The sequence below is a fragment of the Littorina saxatilis genome, linkage group LG2 (genome assembly GCF_037325665.1).
Source record: "Littorina saxatilis isolate snail1 linkage group LG2, US_GU_Lsax_2.0, whole genome shotgun sequence".
NCBI classification, from domain to species: domain Eukaryota; kingdom Metazoa; phylum Mollusca; class Gastropoda; order Littorinimorpha; family Littorinidae; genus Littorina; species Littorina saxatilis.
Window position 1 is genome coordinate 72,673,828 of NC_090246.1, and position 18,899 is coordinate 72,692,726.

At 43.3% G+C, this 18,899-nt stretch overlaps 1 protein-coding gene across 1 annotated transcript in view; it reads right to left on the reverse strand.

The window, feature by feature from the left end:
• The window catches only part of LOC138959676 (uncharacterized), a 204,976-nt gene that overhangs the window by 172,550 nt on the left and 13,527 nt on the right, over positions 1-18,899 (reverse strand). Inside the window, exons 11-23 of the mRNA XM_070331253.1 lie at positions 18,626-18,759; positions 17,781-17,987; positions 17,161-17,295; positions 16,331-16,498; positions 13,049-13,242; positions 6,222-6,348; positions 6,019-6,098; positions 5,095-5,197; positions 4,542-4,670; positions 3,023-3,093; positions 2,403-2,634; positions 683-895; positions 11-130 (exon numbers count right to left, since the gene is read on the reverse strand). Coding sequence (XP_070187354.1) covers positions 11-130; positions 683-895; positions 2,403-2,634; positions 3,023-3,093; positions 4,542-4,670; positions 5,095-5,197; positions 6,019-6,098; positions 6,222-6,348; positions 13,049-13,242; positions 16,331-16,498; positions 17,161-17,295; positions 17,781-17,987; positions 18,626-18,759 — 1,913 coding nt within the window. The remainder of the gene's footprint in view (positions 1-10; positions 131-682; positions 896-2,402; positions 2,635-3,022; positions 3,094-4,541; positions 4,671-5,094; positions 5,198-6,018; positions 6,099-6,221; positions 6,349-13,048; positions 13,243-16,330; positions 16,499-17,160; positions 17,296-17,780; positions 17,988-18,625; positions 18,760-18,899) is intronic.

The window sequence follows — 18,899 nt, forward strand, 5'->3', positions numbered from 1 at the left end:
TAATACTAACCGTCGGGTCTTGGTCAGTAGCGTCCACATCCACAACAGTGGTCCCCACATTTACGTTCTCCAACAGACTGATGGTGGTGGAGGGGGCGACTGTGATGACAGGTGCAAAGTTATTGATGTCCTGCAAACATGCAAAAAAAACATAGCAAAATTAACACAAGCCCTGGCAAAAGGAAAACCAAGTTATGACTATCAGGCTTTTTTTCATTCATTCTTCTGAACCTTGCCCCCCGACACATTCTAAGCAAACCATGAAACAATCAAATAAACTTCAAAAAAACAAATCAACAAGTAAACAGCGTAATGTCACACAAGAAAATACTGGAATAAATCTCTGGCTTACGTCATATACTCAAATCATGTTAAAACATACACAAATTTAGACACAAAAAACAAACATATTCAAACAACAGCTTGCTATGTTTTGCACATGTTTCCGACAGATTTTTTGTGTGGACTGATCAAGAAAATAAAAACACAAACCAAAGTCACAGGCTTATTGTTTTCTTTTATCATATTCAATGAAGCAGAGGACGGCCTTTAGCGAACCAAAAATACAGAAGTGAGGGATTGGGGGCAAGAGGGCATACAAAGGGACGGGGATGAAGACAGATGGGTGACAGGTTAAATAATGCAGGGCAATGAGGGAAACCAAAGATAACGGGTCACTCACGTTGACTATGACAGTGACCGTAGCTGAGGCCGACAGGACAGTGCCACCAGCACCATCTGAAGTGGTGACCGGGAAGACGTACTGGTTCTTGATATTGTAGTCTAGAGCCTGGGAGGTCTGAATAAGGCCATTGAGGGTGTTGATGCTGAAGGCAGAGGAATCTCCACCAGCAAACTGGTACTGGATGTTGTCTGTGGAGTCCAGGTCTGTTGCCTGCATAACAAGGAAACCAATCCGATTAGCCTCTGCTGATACTCAGCACAAAATGGAAGCAAACTATCTTGACAACAATGGCATTGAAAACATTGAACAACAAATATCTGAGGAGGACAATCATAAACAAGTCGCGTAAGGCGAAAATACAATATTTAGTCAAGTAGCTGTCGAACTCACAGAATGAAACTGAACGCAATGCCATTTTTCAGCAAGACCGTATACTCGTAGCATCGTCAGTCCACCGCTCATGGCAAAGGCAGTGAAATTGACAAGAAGAGCGGGGTAGTAGTTGCGCTAAGAAGGATAGCACGCTTTTCTGTACCTCTCTTTGTTTTAACTTTCTGAGCGTGTTTTTAATCCAAACATATCATATCTATATGTTTTTGGAATCAGGAACCGACAAGGAATAAGATGAAAGTGTTTTTAAATTGATTTGGACAATTTAATTTTGATAATAATTTTTATATATTTAATTTTCAGAGCTTGTTTTTAATCCAAATATAACATATTTATATGTTTTTGGAATCAGCAAATGATGGAGAATAAGATAAACGTAAATTTGGATCGTTTTATAAATTTTTATTTTTTTTTACAATTTTCAGATTTTTAATGACCAAAGTCATTAATTAATTTTTAAGCCACCAAGCTGAAATGCAATACCGAAGTCCGGGCTTCGTCGAAGATTACTTTACCAAAATTTGAACCAATTTGGTTGAAAAATGAGGGCGTGACAGTGCCGCCTCAACTTTCACGAAAAGCCGGATATGACGTCATCAAAGACATTTATCAAAAAAATGAAAAAAACGTTCGGGGATTTCATACCCAGGAACTCTCATGTCAAATTTCATAAAGATCGGTCCAGTAGTTTAGTCTGAATCGCTCTACACACACACACACACAGACAGACACACACACACACACACACGCACATACACCACGACCCTCGTTTCGATTCCCCCTCGATGTTAAAATATTTAGTCAAAACTTGACTAAATATAAAAAGGTTGTGCTGTCGTGCAATGTGTGTGTGTGTGTGTGTTGTGTGTGTGTACTGGTGTGTGTGTGTGTGTGTGTGTATGTGTGTGTATGTGTGTGTGTACTAGTGTGTGTGTGTGTACTAGTGTGTGTGTGTGTACTAGTGTGTGTGTGTGTGCGTGTGTGGTGTGTGTGTGTACTAGTGTGTGTGTGTGTGTTATTGTGTGTGTGTGTGTTATTGTGTGTGTGTTATTGTGTGTGTGTGTGTGTGTGTGTGTGTGTGTGTGTGTGTATGTCTGTGTGTATGTGTGTGTGTATGTTTGTGTGTGTGGTGGGTGTGTGTGTGTGTGTGTGTGTGTGTGTGTGTGTGTGTGTGTGTGTGTGTGCGTGCGTGTGTGTGCGTGCGTGTGTGTGCGCAGACGTGCATGCAAGCAGGTGACAAAAAATGGACAGAGAGAATCAGATTTCACATTGGGAGTGTCAAAAAGGAGACAACAGTGGAGATAAAGAATCTCAAGCCTGCACTCACCGTGACGCTGCCCACAGTTGCCCCATTGCTTCCCTCATCAACATAAAAGGTGTAGGTTCTATCGAACACAGGCACAGTGTCTTGAAGATCTCGGACTCTGACAATGACCCGGGCAACTCCAATATTGCCCCCGCCATCTGTGGCCAGTACGGTGAAAGTAAAGTTCTTCTGCATTTCGTAGTCAAAGGGGCGACGGCTGGTGATCTGACCATTCGACATGTCAACCTGGAAGCTAGAAAACGAAAAAGATCTCCTTAATATATGTACGATGAAAAGACAATTTTTGATGGGAATTTACAGATTACATACCAGTGTAATGCTATGTTGTGCTGTGTCTGCCTGTGTTTCAGGCAACTGATATAACACACTTGCTGAAGCATTTGAAAGAGTATCTGTATGCTCACATTCGTGCATTCACAAACACACACATTCAGACACACACACTCACTCGCTCGCACGCACGCACACACACACTCACTCACACACCTACACACTCACCTGCTACTAGACACCCCTTATGCGGTGTTGAAGGCAACTGTTATAATGCTTGTGATCTATATGTGCACACACACAGACAGACAGGGACACTTGCAAATAGAGACTGACATGGAGCTACTCACTCGTTGCTGACTGGCTGTATGCTGTAGCTGATGCTGGAAAAGGGTGTGTTCTGCCTGTCAGCGTCAGTAGCCTGCAATCAACAACAGTTTATGAGCAACACCAGAACAGTAGCATGGCGCAGTTTTTTTTATCTTGCCAGTGCCACAGTGAAAGTGGAAATAAATACTTATTACAAATAACAGGATAGAGTACGGGATTTGGAATAGAACAATAACATGACAAATACAAGACTCAATACCCGAGACCTAAGAACAACAGATTATTTCCCTTCATAATCGCTGTTAGGCCTTATAAATGTAGAAACCTCTCAGATAGGTCTGAGAAAAAGGTAACAAGAAGGGCAAAGCCCATACGACTCACATGCTTGACCTTGACCTTTACATGACTCAAATAACTAAACCTAGCAATGACATCATACACTAAGAACTGCTTTACACATTTTTCCTACCAAAATACATGTGACCTTGACCCAAGGTCAAGGTCATCCAAGGTCATGCAACACAAAGCTGTTAATTCAAGACATAGGAAGTACAATGGTGCTTATTGGCTCTTTCTACCATGAGATATGGTCACTTTTAGTGGTTCACTACCTTATTTTGGTCACATTTCATAAGGGTCAAAGTGACCTTGACCTTGATCATGTGACCAAATGTGTCTCATGATGAAAGCATAACATGTGCCCCACATCATTTTTAAGTTTGAAACAGTTATCTTCCATAGTTCAGGGTCAAGGTCACTTCAAAATATGCATACAATCCAACTTTAAAGGACCCTTGCGACCTTGACTTTGAAGCAAGGTCAACCAAACTGGTGTCCAAAGATAGGGCTTACATTGCCCTGTATAGCATACATAGCTAAGGTTGCCATTCTTGATAACTTCAGAAAAAAATGCGAAAATGTGAAAAATGGTCGTTTTTAAGACAACAATTACGGCCCCTGTGACCTTGAACTTGAAGTGAGGTCAAGTTGACGCAAATGTTTTTTGAGATCTTGTAACCATACACCATCAGGCCACATCAGGTGTTGATAGACTTAATAGTGTCTAAGAAATATCCAACGTTAAAGTTTTCCGGACGGACGGACGGACGCCGGGACGGACGGACGGACGGACGACTCGGGTGAGTACATAGACTCACTTTTGCTTCGCATGTGAGTCAAAAATGCACAAGTCTTTTCATCTTTTTTTCTTCTACTTTTTTTTAAGGGGGTGGGGGTTGGGAGGAGGGGCACTGGCCTGCATAACAGTGGTTACAGGGACACTCTCATGGGTGCAACCTGGAAAATTCCAAAAACAGGCAAAAGCTTTTTTAGTATTTAAAATGCCAAAAAAAACCCTCTCCTGGAACAAAAACCGGCTGCCGGCATGTAGCCGGCAGAGTTGCACCCATGCACTCTTCACTGCTTAAGTGAGCAAATAATAATCAGAAAAATGCCAGAACTAAAACTGTATGAATCATATGCATACATACTGAAAACTCATATAATGGACAAAGGGTATTCAGTAAAGATGATACGAACCGACACTTGACCAACGGATGTGCCAGAATTTTGATTCTCATCGATGTCAAAGATGTACTCAGTCGGGTTGAACCGTGGCGAGTTGTCATTGACATCAAGGACAATGACTGTCACAGTAGCTGAAGCTCTCTGAATGAACGAACAAACAAAAGTAATACGTTATGTCATGCTGAATAAATCCTTCTTTCTCGTCACGTGAAGCTAGCATTCGCTGACATTTATATTGAATAAAACTGACATGGTAATATGCATTGGCATATCTAAAGATGTTGCTGATGTTGCGTAAGGCAGAGCAGGCCAAAATCCTATAAAAGTACACTCTATCTGGTGTCTGTCTGCCCAGCAGATTCAACCAAACTGAACACATACACACACAGACGCACACATAGACACACATTACACACTTGACTTTAAAAGGTTCTTAATTAACTGAGGAATATTACATCCACACAATAAATGATGAGGTGAACAGTCTTTGTGTTGCAAAAATAGAATGGGGGAAAAAGTCGTTAAATCACACTGGCTTGAACCTGCTGTGAACTTATATGCTTACGTTTCCACCGTTATCTGCCACACTCAGGGTCAGGGTGTGAGTATCCACTTGTTCGCGATTCAAAGTAATGATGTTGCGTAAAATCTGATTGCCCAAGGAATCACTGCATTGAAGAAAGAAAATAACAAAATGATGAGATTACACAGTGAAGAATTAATGGTATTTGCACAACATCAAATCAGTAAATATTTGTGACTATGTGACATTTTGAAGAAATAGCTTTAAAACTGTGGTTTTGAGAGGGCCAACTGAACTTTTGGTAAATCCCAAATGACATGTTCAATAAATGCATCCCAAAACTGAGATACATGTACCTGCAGAATGTACAGGTCAATTTTTATTTCAAAAAAGAAAATGCTAGCATGGTTTTTATTTAACGGTTTCCCTCAGACAGAATAAAGCACATTTTCAATAACTTGCCATAACTACAAAACTGTATATATTTGGATTGAGGAATAAATAAGGAACACAACAATATCCCTTTTGTGGTCTCCATTCCTTTTTTTAAAGAATTGAAAAAATGGGCAAACTTGGAATGCACCTCTCACAAACAAATTTTGAAGCTACAAAGCTGAAAAGCAATCTTAAAGTCCGGGCTGAATCAAAGACTACTTGGTAATTTTTGTTAAATATCTTCAAAAATGTTGCCACCACAGTGCCAGCTCAACTTATTTTGAAATGCAAAAGATTACGTCATCAAATAGCGCTTTTAAAAAAAAAGGGAGAAAAACTGCACATGGAAATGTCCTAAAACATGCAAGCTTAACAAATCCATTGGATAGTTTGTGCGAATGTTGTATTTCACACACAAACATACATCAGAAGACAAACTTTCCCTTCGCCTTTATTAAAACATTCAGTCAATACTTGACTGACTAAAATAACCTTTCCCAATGCTCAGTAGCACAGTTTGCCTACACTGACCTGAGAGTGTCAAAGGCATTTGCTTGTGGCACAGCGTTATCAATACTGTATGTCAAAGCGTCGCCTTCTGGATCAGAGGCCTGTACAAAAAAGAAGAAAAGAATGAAGAATGTTGGATCATTTATATTAAGAACATGAAAATAAATACACAGCATAACTCTACAATATATCAGTCTAGTATTTTTGCAAAGTTGTACACTTACAGGAATATTCCACAGACTGCTTTGCACGGGAACTGCCTCGCTGACGTAAATTGTGTAGTTGTTGGCTGTGAACTGTGGAGGCTGGTTGCCCACTGGTGTCACATTAACAATCACAGCCACATTGGTTCTGCAAACAAATACATAAAAATGAATTCAAGCCAGTCAAAGTTTTTCATTTTATTTTGGATATGTATCATTCTTATGCAATCTGTTTTTTAATTCAGGGCCAATTCTAATTTTGGCTTCAATGCAACAACTTAGGTGCCAGGCTTTTGTGTGTGTGTGTGTTTTTAGTAGCAGCAAACAATATCGACAAAGTCTGTTTTCAACGCATCCTGTAGGTGACCATCCTGACCCCAGGTCAAAATGAGTTCGGCTCATTCTATCCCTGACAGGATGCCTTGGTTTTCTTTGTCTGGCGAGGAAATCGATTTTTTACATATTTAGATCTTTTTGTAATGTGTTATGGATATAAGCAGATTCGCGATCGTCGATAATGATTTTTCATGGTGTTGTGTAATCGAAAATTTTAAAAGTAAATTTTGATTTGATTAATATACTTACCCGACTCACATCTAGCATTAACCTCTGGTTTAAGTGCCGGGACGCTGAACTACGCTTCACCCCTTAAGGGGAAGTAACCCTAAAAAAGAACAGCCTAGACCCCGTAAACTGGGTCACAGGTCAAGGCCATACCGTCACGTGACTGAGCACGCGAGACCGCCGCCGCCATATTGGAATACTTCACTCGAAACGAAGCGAAACATTCATTTTTAGGGTAAATTAGAGCGGGGTAGGCGGGAGGGTATTAGCGATGTGAGTCGGGTAAGTATATTAATCAAATCAAAATTTACTTTTAAAATTTTCGATTAAATTACATATCTTATCCCGACTCACATCTAGCAGATTGCTAATGTAGGTGGTGGGAAAGAAACTCACTCTACAAGTTGGAGAGAACCTGCCCTGCGGCTACCAAAGCCGGAAAGGTGTTGGTCCCATCCTGACGAGTAAACAGATTCTCAGTGAAACTCACTTATTTCTAGTAAGAAACCGGCCTGCTTCAACCATGACTGGTAAGCAACCACTACCATCCCAGCGGGTATTAGAAAACCCGCCAAAAGTAATAAAGAAAGACGTCCTAAAAACGTCCAAAACACCTATGTGAGGCCGATCGAGATTTGCCTGGTCGCGGAACCGCCGAATAAAAGAGCCCAAGCTCAGGCCCCATGAGTTCTAGGCGAACTCAGAGGAAGGACAGAACGCTCCCCCCCCCCCCCCCGTTGACTGCCACACTCATAAGCTTGTTTAATGAGTGTGAAAGCCCATCTAGCCAGTGCTTCCTTGCACAAATTCGATTCTATCCGTCCAAAACGAAAGAACCAAAGAACTGGTCTGGCACTCCAAAATGAGCCATGCAAGAATGAGTATGTCCAAAATACTCAATATCTTGCGTGAGACCCAAAAAGTACGTAAATCACTGCCCCATCAAGGAGAAGTGAGCACCGACAAAAAAAGAGTATACGAGCCTTCCTATAAAAGAAAGGCTTGCATGTCTCAAAAATTCTATGTCTCTTCAAAAGAACTCCAAAAAAAGAAGAAATCCCAAGCTGGGACTGATAAAGAAAAGACAAAAGGCTTGAAGACAGGGCCCTTTTCACTCTGGGCGTAACAAGAGAAAAGTCTAGTTCTGAACGATGTTTCTCCAGACTAATGAAACATCGTCTTCCGTCAACAACAAAAGTTCGTAGAACATCTTAGCATCCTCGTGAACTTTTTTTTTTTTTTTTTTTTTTTTTTTTTTTTGGTCGCAACCACCCATAGATTGCTAATGATAGTAAAAACCCACCAGATAAGGTCAAATTAGATAAATAACCCTTTCACATAAAGTCTGTTGAGACCTGAGTGAAACAGCCGAGTGAAAAACCTTAAGATTCGTGAGTTACGTCTTCCAGAAGCCGAAAAGAGCGCCAACCTCTCTGACCTGTCTTGATCGTAGCTGACGAAAAGAGTGAACAATCTCTTGCAATCAGCAAGACCAGAAAGACAGTCCTAACTCAAAAGAGCTGTGAAAGTTCGGAAGACAACAAGACATGTCTTCCGATGCGAGCGAGTAAAACAAAACGAACCTGTGCGTCTCCCGCTTGAATAGAACAGAGAGTTCCAAATGACCACAAGTGAAACCCCCTCCGAGGAGTGAAGCACTAAAGGATTATGGCTTGAGTAAACCACAGCACCATAGTCCCATGAGGTAGACGCTAATGTTCGTAATGAACCAGAGACAAACACTTGTCCCTTGTTCAATGAAAAGATGCAAGACAAAAAACCATCTGACAAACTAGACTCTTTACAAAGAAGAGTCGAAAGAACGTCTTAAAACCGTAAACAAAGGAAATAATTTGTAGACCGGCGAGACTGCAACCTCTCATCAAAAAATGAACCGAGATTGCTCATCAACAAACCAATGCGGCTTAAGCAAAAGCGGCAAAAGTCTTAACTTAATTTTCACTAGCAAGTAGCTATGAAAATTTAATCGACAAGGAAGGGAGCAAGCGTCAAAGTGGGCGCTTGCTGTTGTGCCGAACACGGAACGATCAGTACGTAAGGCTGTCCGCTCAAAACTGAATAGGACGAACCCTGTAGGCTACCGTCAAAACATAATGAGAAAGTATGTGAGACCTCGGGAAGGCGTGAAGCCCCCCAGGCCTAGGAGATAGACGTCAGCTCAAGAAAGACGTGACCGATCTCCTCCCGATAAACGGGTGATACCTGAGTACAAGATATCAAGCCCTCATTGGCGAGGAAAAAACCCTCAAGATAGAGCATAAGTGTCCCTGAAGTTCCTAAACTATAAGGGACAAACACCTCCAAAGAACCAAGCTGTGAATCCAGCTTGATCCAAACGATTAGCCAAAAGTAAGCTACTACTGGTGCATGACCTGCTTTGCGTGTCTACCCAAGCAAGACCGAGTGTATGACGCAGTCCTGCTTCCTGCGTTAAGAGTCCAAGTCTAAGAAAGACAAGGACTCATAATATAACCCTCATGGGTTGTGACAGAAAAAGCCAAAGAAAGACCATGGCTATGAACTGGACTGTCAATAACCGTCGAGTAAGCTAAACAAGAGTGCCAAAACCGGCAGTCCTGTTGCCCACAAACTGACTTTAAATCTTCTTGCCAAAACAGAAGAAGTTAAAAGAAAGTCCGAACGACCTCCTAAAGAGGCCAAAAAAGAGTGCATTCAAAGGCCGACAGCTGTCGTGAATGACCGTCTATCTACTCAAACAAAGTCTGTCATCCACTTTCTACCTAAGTAGAATGCTGATCAGACTCGTAGTAATCCAAAAAAGTTTCGTGATAAAAAGAGGTCTGTGTGCTCAGCGAAACAGAAAACGATAAGTCCAACTGACCACAAGATATCCTCTCCAGTCCATGCATGAGCAGATGGAGATAGTACGAGGAAGCCGCGATTCTGGTTGAACGTCAGCAACCGAACGTGCGGGAAACACAAAGGCCGAAGCCTGGAGTGGCATGAACGAAACGGCTGAAAGCCGCAGTGCCCGTAGGTCAGTCTGCTTGTAGGCAAATGACTACGTAACAAAGCCAAAAACAGAAATCAAAGCAACTACTGGTCGGCATACCGAAAACCAGGAAGCCAACCTGTCAAAAGATTCAAAAGACGAAGTGTCTTCAAGAAAAAAACCTGGAATTAATTTTGCTGCCAAATCGAGAGTAACCCTGAGTTTGGCCGAAAAACCAGAACTAGTCTGTTCATCGATGAAAGACCAAAGGTCAGACGCGGGGACCGACGCAAGCTGTATAAAAGACGCCATCACGTACAAAACCTTATCATCCGAGACAGGCGAAGCTGAACAGGAAGTAAGATACAAGGCATCACTGCCCCCAACGACCTAGAACCCCAAAGGGTTGACGTCGTAAGTTGCGGACAGGAAAGAACAAAGTGCTACGATTACACGGAACGCCGGAAGACAAACCAGAAGTAGCCGAAAAACTCCAGTGCAGAAGTACACGCAACACCGTGGTGGTGTGAACTGATGCTAATGCGTACGATCCTTCACTCGCCGAAACAGCCGAAGCGAAATCGGAAGTGAGAGACCTCGTGTAAACACGGCGTGGGAGAAACGGCGTGCCGGGACAGACCTCTGCTCAGTGTTGACCTTAGCTAAGGTCGAAACGTCTTTAACACTTGCGTCATTCCGGAACTCAACGGATCCAGGGAAGACCTAATAGAACGAGAGAGTGTCCAAAGGAGTGTCTCAGAGAGAGAGGCAAGATCAAGAGGGTACCTGCCTGTCTCTTCCAAACCAATAAGAGAACCTTCTGTGTAGACACAAGGTCTGTCTTGACGGTAACCGTCCTCCCTAAGAGTGGACAGCTACGGCGTGACCGGAAGGGCTGCACTCAGTAGGGCAAAAGTGTCAATAAGGTTCTGAGGCCGACGGCTGAGTGAAAACCTGCGCGCAAGGGCAGATACACTAGCCTGTGGAAGTCGGACAGTGGCAAGCCAAGGCTTAGCAGCGACTGGAGCCTGACCATGAGCAGAGAGGAGAGGCACCGTGCCGACAGTCACGGAGCTCGCCGTGCCTGGAAAGCTTGCTAAAATATTAGAGAGCTCATAAGCAACTAAAGAAGACTCAGAGAACTGAAAACCTTCAGCTGCTGTTGGTGCTGGGCGGAAGTCACCCACCGCTGATGGTGGGGGTAAGACAAGTCCAGCCTATGAAACAACGCCGTCAGAAACATATTGTAAGCGACCTGTGCTGCAATAGCTAAGGTTGGCTTCAGCTTTGACGGTAATTGGAACTCAACGTCGTCATCATAGAATGAGAGATGATCGTCGAGCTCCGACTCCACTTCCGTATGAGACGAAAAGTCCGCGTGACTCGCCGAGTCTTGGACATGATCAACCGGAAGCGAGGCTGACTGCAAACCGGAAGTAGAACTTCAGTGCAGAGCCTGCATGGAGCCAAACTTCCTGCCCAGGCGGAAGTGGTGACGCAAGTACACCGACGGGGGAAGTCATAGACAGCCCGTGTGCACCTTGGTCTCCAGATCAATGTAACATCGATTGCATTCCCGCGTCAACATCCCGTGAGCTCCGCTTCGTATGAGTCGTATGCCCCGGGTATGTCGAACTTTCACTCCCTGACCTATGAGGCGGGGGAGCTACTAGTTGCGGTCTATGCGGAACGCTTTCGCCAAAGAGCCTGGCTACCGGCGAACCCATGTAACATCGATTGCATTCCCGCGTCAACACCCCATGAGCTCCGCTTCGTGTGAGTCGTTTGCCCCAGGTATGTCGAACTTTCACTCCCTGACCTATGAGGCGGGGGAGCTACTAGTTGCGGTCTATGCGGAACGCTTTCGCCAAAGAGCCTGGCTACCGGCGAACCCAACGTACCTGAGGAGAGTGCCTGCTGTGCAGAAGCAACAGTGTCCCGAGGGACCATCTCTCCGAAGCTGGCGTGCGCCAGTTCTCCCGCCCGCAAGTCCGCTGACGTGACCGTGGCCGAAGGAGGCAACCGGATGCGGGAAAGTGAAGAAACATCGCCAACACCCTTGGGCAGCGAACGCAACTCATCTCGCGTAGCCTGTAGATCGGCGGCAAGTTGCTGCTGTTGAGAAAACATGGTATACATATGCGAGGAGAAAGAAGAGAAAAGGGAAGAGAAATCTTGCTTATCACTCTTCTTAGGCTTAGCCGAACGAGCCCTACTCCTGTTAAAGATTCTTTAGAACAGGCATGGTAGGGCTTGCTGGTACAACAATATCAACCGAAAGCGAAAAATTAGACACCGGTTTTACAAGAGTAACCGTTGTCCCTTTGGGTTTATCTTTATCTGACTGCTAGCAGGGGAAGAATCAGCAACTAACTGTCGAGTATTAGGCTTTATCTTCTCTTTGTCCGTCATGTTGAAAACAACTCACAGAGAGTAGAACAACAACAACAAAGTTGACGGACACAAGGCAAAAAATTCAAGTAAAACAAACAAAGAACGATCTCACCAATACAGCCGTAGAAGCAGAGACCGTGAAGAAGAACCGGGGTGAAGATAAACTGCCAACCAGGCAGCAGGCTGAAAGCCAAAATGCGTAGCTCGAGAGAACAACGTCCTAGCGCTAGGACCGCTGAGGAAAGAGTGAAGTATTCCAATATGGCGGCGGCGGTCTCGCGTGCTCAGTCACGTGACGGTATGGCCTTGACCTGTGACCCAGTTTACGGGGTCTAGGCTGTTCTTTTTTAGGGTTACTTCCCCTTAAGGGGTGAAGCGTAGTTCAGCGTCCCGGCACTTAAACCAGAGGTTAATGCTAGATGTGAGTCGGGATAAGATATGTAATTTAATTTTTAAATTACAAAGGAATTGATATGTAAGACAGTTTCAAGCGAGCAGAGACTATTTTTTCTGACAGTGATGCAACCATATATTACGGTCTCCTTCCGGCAGCAGAAGTTAGTCAAAGTTAGTCCCAAAATTTCGACTTGTTTTGACCTTAGAACGATGTCTTCATCATAACTGTGAAGAACAGAACGGAGATCACTGTCGAAGTCGGCCAATCTGCAATAATTTTCGTCTCGCGAACACTGCTCGGGAACAACATATGGGAGATAACTCTGTATTCTTGTTTTGATAGATTTGCGTAGGACTTTAGCGTCCGGTCAGAGAGATAACTGGCGATAGCCGTGGAGCGATGATGATCAGAATGGTAGGTGACAGCATGTGTCCCTTCTCTTTCACAAACATCAGTCACCTAAACACATCAAACAGCAACTGTCAAAATCAACATCAAAACAAGACCATAACAACTTACCTCTGGTTAGGAGTTCCACGATCAGACACTTGGGTCTGCAGGGTGAAGGAATCTCCAGCTACCACTGCTCCCTGAAGGATAACACGCCCATTGTTGTCGATGCTGAAAATGTTGGTTGACACTGTTGGGAACACACTCAGGATAGTATAGTCCAGTTGTCCATTAACACCGCTGTCGGCATCGTTCGCGATCACCTGTCAAAAAGACCAACACAACATAAAAATGTGATGCGTTCAGCTCTCAAACAAGACAATTACCAACTTCTCATTTTACTTTTCTCAAAGAAACTTGAAGGCCTGAAAGTTTCATAAAAATAACTTATTTCATGACTAGATTCTGTTTTCAATACTAGGAATTTGTCTGTGATTATCTTCCATTTTCTTGCTATTGTAACAGACTCTTTCATGCAACACGCACGCACGCACGCACGCACGCACGCACGCGCGCACGCGCACACACACACACACACACACACACACACACACACACACACACACACACACACACACACACACACACACACACACACACACACACACACACACACACACACACACACACACACACACACACACACACACACACACACACACACACACACACACACACACACACACACACACACACACACACACACACACACACACACACACACACACACACACACACACACACACACACACACACACACACACACACACACACACACACACACACACACACACACACACACACACACACACACACACACACACACACACACACACACACACACACACACACACACACACACACACACACACACACACACACACACACACACACACACACACACACACACACACACACACACACACACACACACACACACACACACACACACACACACACACACACACACACACACACACACACACACACACACACACACACACACACACACACACACACACACACACACACACACACACACACACACACACACACACACACACACACACACACACACACACACACACACACACACACACACACACACACACACACACACACACACACACACACACACACACACACACACACACACACACACACACACACACACACACACACACACACACACAGTATGTTCTACGATGCTGATCTCAGTTGGGGGTCCCTGTTTCTTTCTCTTTTTCAAATTCGAAATTATCAGATATACTAGGCAACCTTCATAACAAGTTTTATTGATGTTGAAGATGTATGACAATAGATTTGCCCCCAAGAGGGATACAAAATTACAAAACTGTGGAGGTATATTTTGTCTTGAATAGTAGTCAATCACGACAGTAAATTGCAAAAATTAAACACATGATATGTATGGCAGGTATATCTCAGATTGGCTGACCCTCTGTTAAGCTATGACTGTGCACATCAATACCAATCATTTTTGGCTCACGTAAGTGTAGCCTATGCGATGCTAACTTTTGTCTGTCTGTGCGTGCGTGCGTGCGTGCGTGCGTGCGTGCGTATGTATGTATGTATGTATGTATGTCTGTGGTAGAAACTTTAACATTTGAAGACGTCACAACATTTGAAGACGTCACATTATGACGTAAGAGGGTTAGACGTCACGCGAAGGAATTACTGAAAGTCTCGGTCATTGTTATTTTGCCGAGCGGGCCGAGACTAGTTTTTTCTTCGAAATCGGCCATTCAGATCTAGATCTAGTGTCTCGCTTTCTTGCACAGTGTCACCTATGCCGCTTACTGTGTGTGTGTGTGTGTGTGTGTATGTGTGACGAAGTGATTGAGTTTGTGTTACTGTTTGTCGATTTCTTTCGTGAGCCTTGAGGGCTTCGCCTCTTGTTTAGTTTGGTCTAAAACATTTGGCTCAGTTTTAAGTAGGACCGTACGAGTCACACCCTTCAGAAACGTTTATGAGTCACGCACAGCTGGAGGGTAGAGTTGTCAACAACAAAAAAACGTTACAAATTATTTTGCTGGAGAAAATCTACCTAACCAATAAAGTTAGAAAAGTTAAAGTGAAATTAAGGCAACTTTATCTTTGCCAAAATCATAGTGTCATGACCGTTATGCTGTAACCAATAATGTCACGCGTGATGAGTCTTGTTGAACTTCGTCAAATTTCAAGCTGGGTCGAATACATATAAAAGAATTGCAAATAATCAGTTTCTAAAAGAAACCTGTAACTACATTTTTGAAAGTTGATGCATTTGTTACCACAGCAAGAAAAGAAATTGTAGAAAAAAAATGTTGTAAATTTTGGGACACCCACAGCACCATAGAGTTTACCAAGCCCCTTGCCTATCCAGACCTGTTTACCCTAAACCCGAGGCAAGAGTACTTTCCCAAAAAGTTGAGTGTATTTTTCAAAAAGTTGGTGTACTTTGCAAGCAAAGCCATATGGGCTAGGGAAAATGTACGCGTGGGTGCAAACGTTTTTGTGTAAGAATAGCGGCATGTCTTGTGAACACCTTCAGAATTTAACTCCTTCCAATACAACAGGGATAAAACAATTTTATTTACCTGTCAGTTTATAGCATTATAACCAGTGTCTTCCAAACAGATTGATAATGAAAAGATGAAGTTCGTGAAATAACATCTGCGCCGGGTTGACAGTGGCAAGTTCATTTTTACAATCATCTCAGAAAACATTGCTTCAGCACGGACTACAGCCTTTTCTTCTGACAGGATTTGCTTTGCGGGAATGAACTTCATAATTCCTTGGCAGCTTTCAGCGGATTTCTTTGCAGCAACCTAGTCCAGGTGAGTTTTGGAACTGCAGTGTCGTTCGATGTCATATTTCCCAGCATGGGCAACGAAGAAATCTGATTTACAATACTTGCAGTGTGCATGACTTTTTCCCATAGTAGACTCCACAATTCCTGGCTCTTTCTTATATTTCTTCAAGAAAATCTGCTGCTTCTGCTGTTTAGACTTGGTACAGTCATCCGAAACTGGCACATTTTACCGCTTCATTTTGCCACGATTGTCCAGTCGATCGCACGTGCCAACTGATCAAGGTTTCCACAGCTGAAGACTCGCTGTCATGGTTATCTCCCTTCGACCGAAACCGGTATCAGTTGTACCATCCCGTAATCAGCACACCAACACAAGAAAACGTATTCTAGACTTTTTCTTATGCGTATTTTGTGCGTGTGTCGCGTATTTGCGTACCAATAATAATTTGGCGTACAAAATACGCCCAAATCGTACTGGTAAACCGGTCTGCCTATCCTTTCTTCTCACACCAAGAAAAAAGAATCAACCAAACACTTACTTGAACAAGGAACTGCCCAACTCCTCCGCTGTAGTCTCCTTCTGGAACGGATGTTTGCAGAAGGCCAGTGGTGACACTGGGAGCGTTGTCGTTGACATCCAGCACATTGATGGTCAGTGAGGCGGTGCTGGAACGTCGCTCATTCGTGTCCAGCTCCCGCACAACCGCCTGCACACAGTTGTAGGTATGAGTGCAATCCTAAACTTTTCAAAAAAATTGATTGCAGAATAAGGGTTGAGAAAATAAAGCTAATGAAGCCAGAAACAGAAAGAGAGACAGACACTAGACAAACAGATAGGCAGATAGATACAAATGCATACTCACAGAGATGGGGGTTGGTTGCAGTAGGGGGTAGAAATTACAATTAAGAAATGAAACAACATTTTACAGAAGATGAGACAACTAATCATACTGAAAAAAGATCCAACAAAGTCACCATGTGAAACCTGGCAGTGGCATACAGTAGATTGTACTTCACTAAAAAAACACAAAGCATTTCTATTTCAAAGCTACATGTTCACTGTCATCAGAGAAGCTGGAAAACAGCAAACTTCACATGTCTTTTTGTAAAATACCAAGACATATAAAATTTAAATACCATGCATTCCTATTACAGTGTGCCTCCGCATACCCTGATCTTGCAAAGATGCGTCTCATCTTCTTCTCTGCTCTTCAAATTAATCTGCTTACAGTTCTGCATAAAACACAAACAGTCCCACCCATATGTAGCCCTTTCTAACAAACAACTGATTTGCAATGTGCACAATATATTAATAGGATAGATTAAAACAAAGGGCAAATCGTGCATACATGCAGTCATAAACTCTTACTTCAAATGTATATTGCTGTCGGGTCTCGTAGTCAAGGATACCCTGGACGAACTGAATGTATCCAAAGGCATCCACTTGAAAGCCAATGACAGGACTCAAAGTGATCTCGTAGTTTCCTGGAGGGTCGTTAGCAGACTGAAAAATATCAACAAAAATCCTTATATACCTTGAAAGGCAACCACTGAACCCCGGTGACTGGTCCATATTGTAACATAGCACACAATCATGGATAATGTGCAAGAGGATACATGCTCACACAAACACAGAGAGATACATAATTTATGCAAACAGACACTCGTGTATGAACGCACACACGCACTACACACACTCACACTCAAACAAATCACAACATGAACGATTGTAAGACAGACTCAAAGAAAAACACAGAAACACACATGCACACACGCGCACACACACATACTCACACAACATACACACACACGCATGGATGGCAGGCAGATGTAAAGCATCATCAGCTAACACACAACCTCTGTGTGTTGAATACTCTTCTAAAATACCACATCATTGTGTGACATACACCACTCTCTGTCATATCAAATCTATTTCTACCCCTGAACAACATAGCACCCTCTGCCGAACTATATCAACTTTTGACATACCACATCAAGGTCTGAGACCAGCAGACGGAGAGGACCTCTGAGACCGGTGTCGTTGCTGACAAGCGTGCCCACAGCAGAGTTCTCCAGGATGTAACCTTGAAATGCCCCGGAGTTGGTGGACAGTGACGGGGCATTCTGGTTCCTGGGGGTGATGTCCAGCGTAATCACTGCTTCTTCAGAGTAATGGTTGGGGGTCTGCTCTGTTGCCTGAATAAACACGAACAATGTTTCAACATTTCAGAACTTCAGATATAAGCTACAAAAGATCTTTAACATTGATAAAATGACAAAACAATACTGTACTCACATGTGAACGAAGACGATGTTCACACATTGAGTACAGTATGTCTTGGCCTTTTTAATTCTCGCTCTCACCATTGTTCTTTTGATTTCTTTAACACTAGTCTAGTAGGGTCGTCTCCAGAAATTTTTTAATCTTGTGAGTTCATACCAGAATGGCAACAATAATGCGTCTGACTTCAGTAGCTGGTTGCACCAATAGATTTGTTAGTAGCCATGGCAGGTTGTCTTTACTGAGTGTGGATTCAAAACAATCGATTGAAGATGCTGAAGATAAAACAGGTTTCAAACTTTAGTTACTCTTATCACAGTATTGTTCCCAAGCCTCAGTCGTCGGTCATTTACACATATGTTTTTAATCGTATACATTGTTCTGACCCCAGGCCAGTCTAATGTTGGATAGCTTTGACACATAGGATATCTTCTGACACAACAATTTTTTTGCAGCGAGGACATTTTGACCGATATATATCCAGAAGCCAGGTGCAAATGACGTATTTTCCTCTGTGTCTGGGAACAGCACTGTGATGTCAACATGTACAGACCTGAACAACAACATCCAAGGAAGGCACATCAGCTCTGTTGATTGCCGTGCTGACACGCACGTTGCACTGGTACTCGCCGCCGGCGCTTGAAGAAGTGGTGACTGTGAAGCGATTCTCATACCCAGCAGGAACAGCTGTAAAAGGGACCCAAGAAGTCTTAGACATAATGCGCAAAACTGCTGTAATGGTCAGAAGATAGCAAATGTGATCCAGTCACAAAGCAGTTTGTTCACAAATAGCTTACTCACAGCACATCTCTCAGATTCCTGGTGAG